At 40.9% G+C, this 10780-nt stretch overlaps 1 protein-coding gene across 2 annotated transcripts; it reads right to left on the reverse strand.

Annotated features, from left to right (window-relative positions):
• Nucleotides 1-307: 307 nt before the first annotated feature.
• Nucleotides 308-10728, reverse strand: rnft2 (ring finger protein, transmembrane 2). 2 transcript variants are annotated; one of them, XM_067570267.1, is made up of 10 exons: nucleotides 10604-10728; nucleotides 10377-10454; nucleotides 8845-9359; nucleotides 8674-8750; nucleotides 7929-8029; nucleotides 7422-7575; nucleotides 4537-4686; nucleotides 2245-2310; nucleotides 2008-2109; nucleotides 308-1470 (listed from the first exon to the last, which is right to left on the reverse strand). In XM_067570267.1, exons 2-10 carry the CDS (start codon nucleotides 10421-10423, stop codon nucleotides 1336-1338), a joined length of 1347 nt encoding a protein of 448 aa, XP_067426368.1. In that variant the 5' UTR covers nucleotides 10424-10454; nucleotides 10604-10728; the 3' UTR covers nucleotides 308-1335. The 2 variants fall into 2 exon arrangements, with proteins under 2 accessions (XP_067426368.1, XP_067426376.1); XM_067570275.1 differs by lacking the exon at nucleotides 10604-10728 and having other exon boundaries at nucleotides 10377-10468.
• Between the last annotated feature and the right edge of the window lie 52 nt (nucleotides 10729-10780).

A 10780-nucleotide genomic window follows, 5' to 3' on the forward strand; every position in this document is an offset into this window, starting at 1 on the left:
AGATGTTTTTTTTTTACAGTGTTTAGATGATGTTTACACACTTCCCTGTGCTTTGGCGTTATCTGTTCGGGCAGTGTTAAGTGGCTTTCATCATAAACAAGATAAAGGACCTGTGCATAGGAAGCTATGCTGTTATGCTGTCTGTGACTTCTGGAAATAAGCTTTCTCTGATATTGTGTACTGTGAGCGGAAATACTGAGACTGTCTTTTATAATATGTGTTTTATTTATACTTCAATATTTCATATGGATTTTTAGAGGTAAAAAAGAATGAAAAGCTTTTTCTGAAATAAAGACAAACTGCTTGATAAAGTCAGCTAAAGTGCTTTAATTTGAAACGGAAAAATTTCTGCTCTGCACTGTGCATTTTGCATGAAAGTCATACTGTCTATTATGCAACTCAAGAATTAATTACTTATATAAACAATATTCACAAGGAATGACAATGAAATCAAATTTGCAACATGGACTATCAGATTTGAGCTCCTGCCATTCATGATCCACACCACAGTTACTGTCCACACGATACAAATCCATAAAATGTTACTCCCTGGAGCCCGAAACACTTGTTTTATGTACTGTTTACATTCTAAAGAAATTAAATTTAAAAAAAAAAAAAAAAAAAAAAAAAGAAAATCACACACCATATGTTCATTACTCAATATGCAAATAACCTTATAATTCGCCAACCAGGAACTGTTACCGACAGAAAGTACAAATGCTTGATTTGATTTTTTTCAGTTACAGTTTTCACTTTCATTAAGTTTCATTTCAATTTCAAATATTGCAAATTTTAAAATATCAGATAAAATTAAACCACATACCAACCTCAGACTAAAAAGTACATAGAGAACATACAGACCTGCTCAAATCATAATTTGGTGCAAAATTTCCCACAGATACAGTGCGAGTGCTGTTATTATTTACATTATCAAACTAAATCAAAGGGGCTTTTTTTTGACCCAGTGTCAAGTGAAAAATGATGTGTTGTTCACAGTTTACAACAGTGCCTAAAAGTCTACATATACACAATATCGAGACTATTGTCATGACTGTGAGGATCAATCTTATTGGATCATCTAAAGTTCTATTAGGTGTCTATAATTTGGTTGATGTACAGCATGTGGCTACCGCGGCCGATTGAAATGTGATTAAGAGATGTTCTGTTCTGGTCTTTTCAAACGCTTGCCACAAACCGTTTGCTGCTGCAATAAATTAGACTCACCCTGACTTATAGCACTACCACACTTGATATAAAGAGAGAAAGACACACGCTATCGTCTAACTTGCATTACAGCACGACCACATCTTCCTGGGTGGTGTTTGAAATGTCAGTTTAGTAGATCTGGAAGTGAGCTGAGGTGGTGCCGTCCTTCCAGCAGCGCAGGGTCTCGATGACGGTAGAACGACACAGGGGGCACGTTCTCTCCCGGTCAAACCACAAACACAGGCAGTCCTCGCAGAACACGTGCTGCAGAAGAACATAACGTCATCGTTATCAATTGCAGGCAGAGAAGCAATACATGAACAACTAACCTATCTCCCTGAGATCTGGATTCTTGATGTTTACACTTTCCATCCTGCAAGAGTTTCCTGTGTCAAAGGGTGTTGTTCAGTAACTGATGTAGATCTTTTACCTCCCTTAAAAAGGACGACTTAGGTATGATATTTTCAAATAATAACAGCAGTAGTAAAGAAAAGGCAAGTAAACAGCAAACTGTTTAAACAGTGGTTTCCTTTCCTGTTTATACTTAAAACTTAAGCAAGTTAAAATCAGTTGAAAATCCTTGTTTTTAACCAACTTCCGGTGGATTAACTTCTCACCTCACTGCAGTGATGTTGAAGCGTACTTTGGGCGTATCAGTGCACTGTGACATCACTGTTGGGTGTGGTTACAGCTGCAACACACTTCCTTCTATTTTTTCATTTTCAACTAGAGAGGGCAGTGAAACACTGCTTTTCAACCTAGTTACTCTTTACTCTTCTGACTAGTTGACTGAGTCCTTACCTGACAGAGAAGGGCTATGGGGTCTCTGAAATCAGCCTGACAAATAGCACAGACATCGCCCGCCTCGCTGCACTGCTGACTGCCTGCCCTCACTCCATAACTCTGGAGGAGACAAAAAGAATGACAGTCAAAATGATTAAATGTATTCTAAGTCGTGCATGAAAAAAACTCAAAGCTGAGCATATCTGTGTGTGTTTTACTGAAAAGTGAAACAAGTAGGATTGGTGTGAATCTGACCTGGGAGCTGCAGAACATGACCAGGGCCTTGCGTATGGCAGACACACGTCCACAGATGTCGAAGGACTGCAATAAGAAAACAACCCAGTACAATTAGCTTTTTATGATATTGACAATAACAACTGCCTACCAGACTTCTTATTTAGCTGTTCTGACTTTATCTGGCGTGCTTCTCATGTGTTTAGTCTGTCAGTTCTCTTAGATCTGATCTTTTGACAAGACTAAGGCTGTCTATGAGGCTGCTGTTAGGCACAGTGTTGCTTTGAGCTAAATGCTAACATCAGCATGCTAGCATGCCCGCAGTGACAACGCTAACATGCTGATGTTTAGCAGGTTTAATGTTTACCATGCTCTCCTTCTTAGTTTAGCATGTCAACATTTGGTAATTAGCACTAGAGACAAAGTAAAGCTGAGGCTGATGGGAATGTCATTAGTTTTGCACGTATGTGGTCATAAACCAAAGTATTGGAGCAAATAAAAGCCTGACTGGAATATGGCGCTTGAGGAAAAATTAGGTGATCACAAAGTTATTACAATTCATCCCGAGGGGAACATGAAAAGCTTCACCAAATCTGAAAGCAATACATCCGATAGTTGTGGAGACAATTCAAACAAAACCACAAATAATCATATGATGGTGCTAGAGGAAACCTCATCATCAAAGTCCATTGGATTCATCCATTGGGGACCATAAATGTCTGTACAAAATATAATAGTTACATATCCAATAGTCATTGAGATATTTCTGTCTGTACCTAAGTGGTGGATCGACCAACATCGCCATCCCTTCACCCATGCATGGCTAAAAACTAGACTGGACAGAATTTTTGTGTAGCAAATTTTAAATGGAAATTTAATCAAAATGTATCATAAAACCAAATAATAAACTGGAAAACAGGACACATCAATGCATGTAATCTGTCACCTGTTGATTTCAATTGGAATAAAGCTATCGTAAAGCTTCCTGTTTTGAAGATTCAAACTGCAACAAGTCTGTTTCGCTAACCTTTGTCTGTCCTCTTGTGTGATAAAACAGCATGACAACAATGAATCAACAATGAATCAACAACTGACGTACATCAGCACTATAGTACTGCATCTTGCCACGCACACCCAGGAAACTGTCCACCCAATTCAGCTGAACAAACTCATCGTTGACATCTTCTACATCCGGTGAATCATTGGTGTGTTAAAAGAAGTTGAGACTGTAACTGTCAACTCGCAGTGCAGAACACATGACGGTGACCACCTTATTGTGTAAATGTAATTCATAATTGCATCATCTATCGGTTTTACTATTTCAGCTCCCCACTCGAAATCATGACTGACTCGAGAAATAATCATGGCTCAAAACAAAAATGAGTCAAAAACTTTTCAAGTTCCTTCATTTCACTGCTCGGTAACCGACCTCGCCGTGAACTCTTAATTGTTGGGTTCCTCATCCCCTTCGCTCTTCCTCTCAACGCACCATCTGTACACTCAGAGACCAGTTCAGATAAAAGTCCCCGCTATAAAGCAATACAACGCCCTATGGCCAAGAAAGGGCATTTCCCAACCTAAAAATACTAAACAAAATTAATTTGGAGGGAATTTACAAAATGACGAGACTAGTCTACAGCCATGCTAGCAGCTCTGTGACGCTATTCTTAGGCACCTCTGTGATTTGAGCTAAACAGGACGCCAACTCACACTCAATGAACTTTCCTCTTGAGAGACCTTTGGTCACTAGTGGAGGACTGGGGCTGGGGTATGCTAAAAAAAACAACTAGTTTGTACGATGTGTCATACTACCACGTTGGAAGGTAAAAGCGTTTATAGTTGTTCAACAGGCCACACTTAAAACAGGGTGAAAAGCTGGCCGTCAAAGCGAGGGGTGAGAAGTGATTAATTATTTAACAGTAGACATTTTCAGACAGTCTTTCTTGGAACGCATTTATAGTGTTGTACTCATTGTACACAGAAATTATTGGACGCAGCCCCCTGAACCCCCTTCTGTTGGTGTACACTTGATGCCTTAAGAATATGTTGTTATCCGCCACTTTTATATGATCTGATTATACATCCGACCCTTTTATATGAAGGAAACAATGAACAACAGCCTGAGGTGAGGCTTCAAGCTTTCAGTAGCACTATTATTCAGATTTTAAGCCTTTTTTTGATGGTTGTTTGCAATGTTACTGATGTAGGAACTGAAACCTAGTACATCTACACTGATGGTAAGTTGTTCTGGATAGGAAGTTCAACTAAAATGTAAGAATAAAACTAAATGTTTTGCAACTATACAATAATTACCTTGCAGAGGCTGTAGATGATTATGAGTGTGGCACCCAAGAAGTAACTGTTAGAGGGGTCTTCTCCCATGATGTACTTGTACCACAGCTGGATGGGCACCAGAGCCCGAAACAGCTGGCTGAGCTCCTCAATCAGCAGGTAGAACTTTCCCTGGACAAACACACAAAATCAAGACACCAGTTAGGGAGAAGATTTACATTTTTTGTCTAAACCCATATGCAGATGGCAGCGACTATGAGTAAGAAATCAATATTTTTATATTTATAATAGCAGCGCTTTTGAGGAGGAAGCGACAGAAAGGATCCAAGTTTGAATTGAAAGGGAAAAAAAAATAACTAAATTGAGACAGTATGTCCAAACTTGTCCAAAAAAGCAGAAAGAGCTCAAGAGCTTCAGGGCACTCTTCTATCTAGTCAAGAGCAGTGCGGTATTAAAAGCTTAAAACAGCATGCCTCCAGCACAAACATGGCCAGTGTCCAGAGCTCCACAGTTTCACAGCGGTACAGGCAATTTCCCCCACACTGCAAGAGAAAGTGGCAGCAGCTCTTTCCACCTGCTACCCAGTGCCCACATTAAGCCCAGCCCTACGGGGGCTTGCTAGCTTCCTTTTAAAAAAGACCTCACCTCTCCTCAGTAATCACAGAGAAGAAATGAAACTCTAAACAAGTCCTGACTGCCACCAAGTGTGTTAGGTGAACTGGGGACGGTTAAAAAAAAACAGAGGCGATTGAAATGAAGGCGAACTCGATTCCTCGATGGCCCCCGTGGCATCCCAGCTTGCATAATGACTTCCTGGATGTTAGCTGACAAAGATTGATGACTGTGGGTAAAGAGCCACAAGCAGCCAAGTTGGTAGGGGAGGAAGACCTCTGCTAGCGGCTAATTCATCTTCCCTATTGTCCCCTCAGCCTCGTATCCCACAGTGCCCATCACGCCCACGCAAAAACTGTCAAATCTCAGGTTTTGGACACAAGCCAAGGAGTTTGAGTAAGCGTCACTGCAGGCCCTGTTTCAACAGTTTCCGGCTTATATGGTTTCTATTTTTTTTTGTCTGATCTGTTTATTCAGCACTGAACAGAGAAACAGACATATATAAACACAATCTCACTATTTATTTACTTTGAGGACAGGTGGATGGCGGATATCTTTGGTTTTCAATTGCTGCTCAACCCAGAAATGACTTGTCGTTCAGTGTGGTCAGTGCTGTGACATCTTTAAAATCATTTTCTTTAATAAAAAATAGGGGGACATATCATGCTTTTGGTGATTTTTTTTGTTCTTTTTATACTGTTATGATGCCAGATGTCTATGTTAAACAGGGTCAAAGTTCCAAAACAACAAAATACAAATTGACCAACCATTACTTGCAGTTTTTCTTGACTTTTGACTCATGCGTCTCGTGCTTTTTTTATATTAAATCTCTCTTGACGCAAACCCAACAGACACGTAGAGCTACACCAGCAGGGCAAAAAATAAACCACAGATTTCATATTGAGAAAACCAAATTTAGGAACTACTCCATTTTCCAAAACACATCTCTTACACAACAATGAAAATACATACACACTTCGCACGCAAGGATGACAATACACACACACACACACACACACAGACAGAAGACATTAGCAGTCTAAGCCTTCAAAATGAAACCGTTGCTCAACTTCTGTGTACATGCCTGCAATCACTAGTGCAGACTTGCACCGACTGCAGTGATTATGTTGGTTCATTAGTGCAATGAACTCGATGGGTTGATTATCATATGTAAATTCATAGAGTTCAGAATAAAGAGGACTGTTTGGCCTCTGTGAACTAAGAGAAGAAGATGATATGATCTGGAGGATCCCAATCAAAGCTGTCGAATTCTGTATGTACATGTAGCGTATTTGTGTATGTTAGTGTGTGTGTGTGTGTGTGTGTGTGTGTGTGTGAGAGTGAGCGGAGGGTACAGGTAATGGTCCAGCTCCAGGGAGAGATGACCTCATCCTTCCATCTCCCTCGAGGGCAAATGAGCTCAGTTGCTGGCTGCCGTGGTTCTGATAGGCCTGCAGGTCTGTTTATCAGTGGAAAATTTAATCCTAATACTTTGTAACCTCTGTCCCCCCCCTGCGTCTAACACACAAACACATACCAGGAATATGAGCTGCACCTGTATGGAAATGGAAGTGTGTGTGTGTGTGTGTATGTGTGTCTGCAGTTATATTCTGCTGCCTAGGGCTAGACCAACCGAGCACGCAGACACCCACATGCGCATGTTCACCTAAGGAGTACCGTTTAAAACCTTATGAATACAAAACAGTTTCACACTGTGACCCTTTAGCACTTTCTTCACTCAGTGGAATATTTCATCATAGTTTGGCAAATGCTTTTTTTTTTTTTTTTTTGTTAATGATTAATCAAGTTTCTTAACTTTGAACGTGAACTTTCTGTAACTCATTCATTGTTTACAACATATTAGGGATAAGCATTCATATAGCACTTTATAAAAAAGTCAGATTAGACACCTCTCGAGCATGCCGTACAACATGTTTCTGGTCTACACGCTGATGTGTTTAAAAGGACAAATCCAACCCTGCAGGCTTTTATAGTGTTAAAAGCTTTTACTGTGAAGCAGCTGCAAGAAGTTGAAGAGTTACTGTCACAGGAGTTATCCTAATATAGATTAAATGAGGTTTGGAAAGTTCCTTTTTACATAATCAATTACCAAGCCATTATAACTGTATGTCTAGATCATTAAATGTGTGGTTCATAGAGCTGTATACACTATTAGACTTACACTCACTTAAAGTGTACCCCTTGAAAAAAGATGTCAAAAATGGGGATATTGATAAAAGTCACGTTTTCTGTACATTTAACACAGGTCAGAGACACAAATGTGGATTTCTTACCCTGGATTTGAAGGCCAGGAGAATCTTAGGCAGAAAGAGGACAAAGCATTTCAGCCCGATGGTGAAGTATTTAAGGACAAAGTCTGTGATGCCAACCGCCCAGATTAGATCAAAGAAGTCAAAGCTGTTGAGGTTGGGCTTGGCAAATATGAGGCTAGAAGAGGAAGAAAAAAAATATATATATATATCAAGATGACCTGTTGTTGTGTTAGCTCAGGTGCTATCACTGAGAATTGGCAGAATGAGAAAGAACAGCCAGGCAAATGTATAACATAATATAAAAAAAAAAGCTCTGTGGAATAAAAACAAAAACAACAAAAAATACTCACAGGACAAGACCAGACAAGAACAGGAACACTCCCTACAGGAAATGGAAGTAAAAAAAAAAATAAAATGGCTTACACAACACAAAATGAAATGGAAAAATAATTCAAAGTAAATCCAGCATAAAAGGATGGCAGCCACAGAAACACACAGCTACTATACAGATACCTGCTGGTACTCTACCTGTTGTGCAGCTCCTCGTGATTGAATGTGTAGTAGATGTACACGATGTTCCCTGCGAGGAACATGACGATCCACAGAGCGACGAATACAGAGCGATCCTCCTGGAGACATAACGCACACACGCTCAGTACTATTTAAGCATCATTACAATAATAAAATAATACAGTTTTTTTTTTATATAAAACCAGAAAATAAATAGAATATGAAGCATTATTAGTCTGTCTGACTCTGAGCTTGTGTGTACATGCCATAGTCACAGTTACACTCTGGGGCATTTAATAATTTCACGATATATTTTCATGATATGGCCTAGAATTATTTATTATATCACATTTTTTCAGCGATTGCCATCAGTATATGATAATAAATTATTGGATGGATTATTTCCTTGATTCCCAAAGATCAAGGTGACATCCTCAAATGTCTTCTTTGGTCCTGACCAACAGTCCAAAGATATTCAATTAATTATCATAGAAGACTAAAAAAAACAGACATTATTCACATTTGAGAAGCTGGAATCAGATCATTTGAACTGGTTTTCTTGTGTGCTGTGTACCTTTCTGTCCACTGTCACCACTTGCTTTCTTGCATGCATGTCTTTTGTGTCAGTGATTGATGTATTTTATCTGGTGTACGTGTTTTTTATGTCTGTGCTTCTGTTTTGCATGTCTCAATTAGTGTCTAATAGTGCGGTACAATGTTGTCTTCATCCATTCAGTCCGTGTAAGTTCATATAGTCGTTTACCCGTAATGAAACTTGGTGCCTGAACGTGGAATTGGCATAGGCAAATGTGCTGGCCATCCCCACACACACAGCAATACCTGCCACAGAGAGAGATGCGACATCATCAGTACACCACACCTTAATAATAATTGTTTCATATGTCCTTAACCGTTGCTACACAAGCTGGTTTACCAAGTTTATGCTGGAAGCAGACTTTAGCCAACAGAATGAGTATGAAGGGGAAGCCCCTCTGTAGCCAGGTGACTACTGCCTTCAGCTCAGACAGAGCGGGGGCCGGGGTGGACGGGTCCTCCTGAGCCTCCTCCCTGGAGCCGTGCCTCTCCGAGCCAGCTGCTGTCGTGGCCTGCTGGAGCAGAGAGGAGGTCCTGTGCTGCAGGGGCTGGTGGTGGAAGTGGTGGTGGTGGTGATGGTGGTGCTGAGGCGGGCGAGGGAGGAAGGGTCCACCCTCCGAGCGGTGGGGGCCACCTTCTTCCCTGGATGATGCCGTCATCTGGATAAAAACTTCAGGGGGAGAGCCCAGGACTAAGCCGGCTGCCTGGAACTGGGCAGAGGAGACAGAACCAGAGGGGACACCCACTAAGCCGGAGAAGAGCTGCTGGGGTGAAGCGGGCGAGTCGGGCTTCAGGCAGTCAAACACACCACCTTCATCCAAGCTGCTCTCCGATCCCAGAGTTTGGCTACGGCTCCTGATTGGGAAGAAAAGAGAGAGGATCATTTGTCCGGAAGATGGCTATGCTTTATTTATTTCTCTATATGGGACAGCCTCCACTCCTCTGGAAAGGCTTTCCATCAGATTTTAGAACCTGGCAAAAGGGATTTGCTCCCATTCAGCCACAAGAGCATCATCCAAACGGTGTTGGATGAGGTCAAGGCTCTATGCAGGCCAATCAAGTTCATCTACACCAAACTGGGAAATCAAATTGTTTATGAGTCTGGCTTGGTGCACAAGGTCATTGTCCAGTTTAAACAGGATAGGGCTTCCCCAAAACTGCCACAATGTTAGAAGGACACTACTGTCTTAATATAACTGTATGCTGTACATTTGCAGGTATGTTTACATGCTGTTTAATGTACTAATGTGCTGAGCAGCTTCTATGCCATCTACCCTGCACACTGATATTAGCCGTGCACTTTTCACCAGTGAATGTTTGTTAGGTCAGGACAAAAAGTGTGTTCATGCTTCTAAGTGAGATAAGGAGACTTAAGCAGGAAAGCTCAAGTGTGCTGTTGTTCAGTGTCTGTGGCTCTTGTGTTGTGTAGCAGGATGCTCGATGACAGAACAACACATTATCGCTTTATGCAAGATTTAATTTTGCTGAATCGAAATAAAGTCGTTGGCCACATAGATGGGTATCTAACCATCAAGTGAATGCAAAATAAGGGGGCGCTGTCATAAAACCAAAAACTTATAAATGTATATCTTTTGGTTTTTTTGGTGTGGTTTGGGGTTTTTTCTCTCAAATGAGAATAGAACAGTGCAGATATTTATACTGTAGGAGAAAAAAAAATGCAATTTAATTTCAGTTGGGCTTTAAGATTTGTTTTTGACCGAAATTAAAGGGCCTTGCAAAAACCATACAAACAGCCCCAGAGTGTATGTTTGAAGACAAGGGAGCCGACATACATTTCACCATGCAGTATATGAAAACAATGCACTAATAAAAGGCTTTCGAAGGCAGTTTCTGAAAGCTCCTTTTCCCCACCTTTCAGAGGGCATGCCATCCGTGTTGCTGCTGTGTCTCCTCTGCATGGCATACCGCTCATCACCACATGGTTCAGACCTGCAAACACACATCACCAACCTCAGTGTCTGACTGTCAGAGACGCCGGGCTTATACATATATATATATATATAGCTCACATCTTTTAGCTACTCTGCTCCATGTGTGTTTTGTGCGTTTCAACTACATAACCGTGCAGACGACTTTACCTGAATTAGTTCAGTGAATTCTCCTTCGGCGTGTTTCATTTTTTTTGTTTAAGGTTAGCTAGCTTGAGCTGTTTTGCTGTTGCTGTTAAAAGACGCTCCTGCGGTCCTACTCGTAAAAACTTCCGGTGTGACGTCACGCCTGACCAATCAGCGTCCTCTCCACCTTACCACATCCGT

Source organism: Thunnus thynnus, chromosome 2 (assembly GCF_963924715.1).
Source record: "Thunnus thynnus chromosome 2, fThuThy2.1, whole genome shotgun sequence".
Taxonomy (NCBI): domain Eukaryota; kingdom Metazoa; phylum Chordata; class Actinopteri; order Scombriformes; family Scombridae; genus Thunnus; species Thunnus thynnus.

Bases quoted from the DNA above. Each gene is read 5' to 3' on its own strand.
- rnft2 (XM_067570275.1), bottom strand. From the start codon at position 10,468: ATGTGTGTTTGCAGGTCTGAACCATGTGGTGATGAGCGGTATGCCATG. The intron at 8,030-8,673 runs GTAAACGACTAT...TTATGTCTCCAG, and splicing joins GGCACCAAGTTTCATTACGG to GAGGATCGCTCTGTATTCGT. The intron at 1,471-2,007 runs GTAAGGACTCAG...GTTCTTCTGCAG, and splicing joins CCATAGCCCTTCTCTGTCAG to CACGTGTTCTGCGAGGACTG.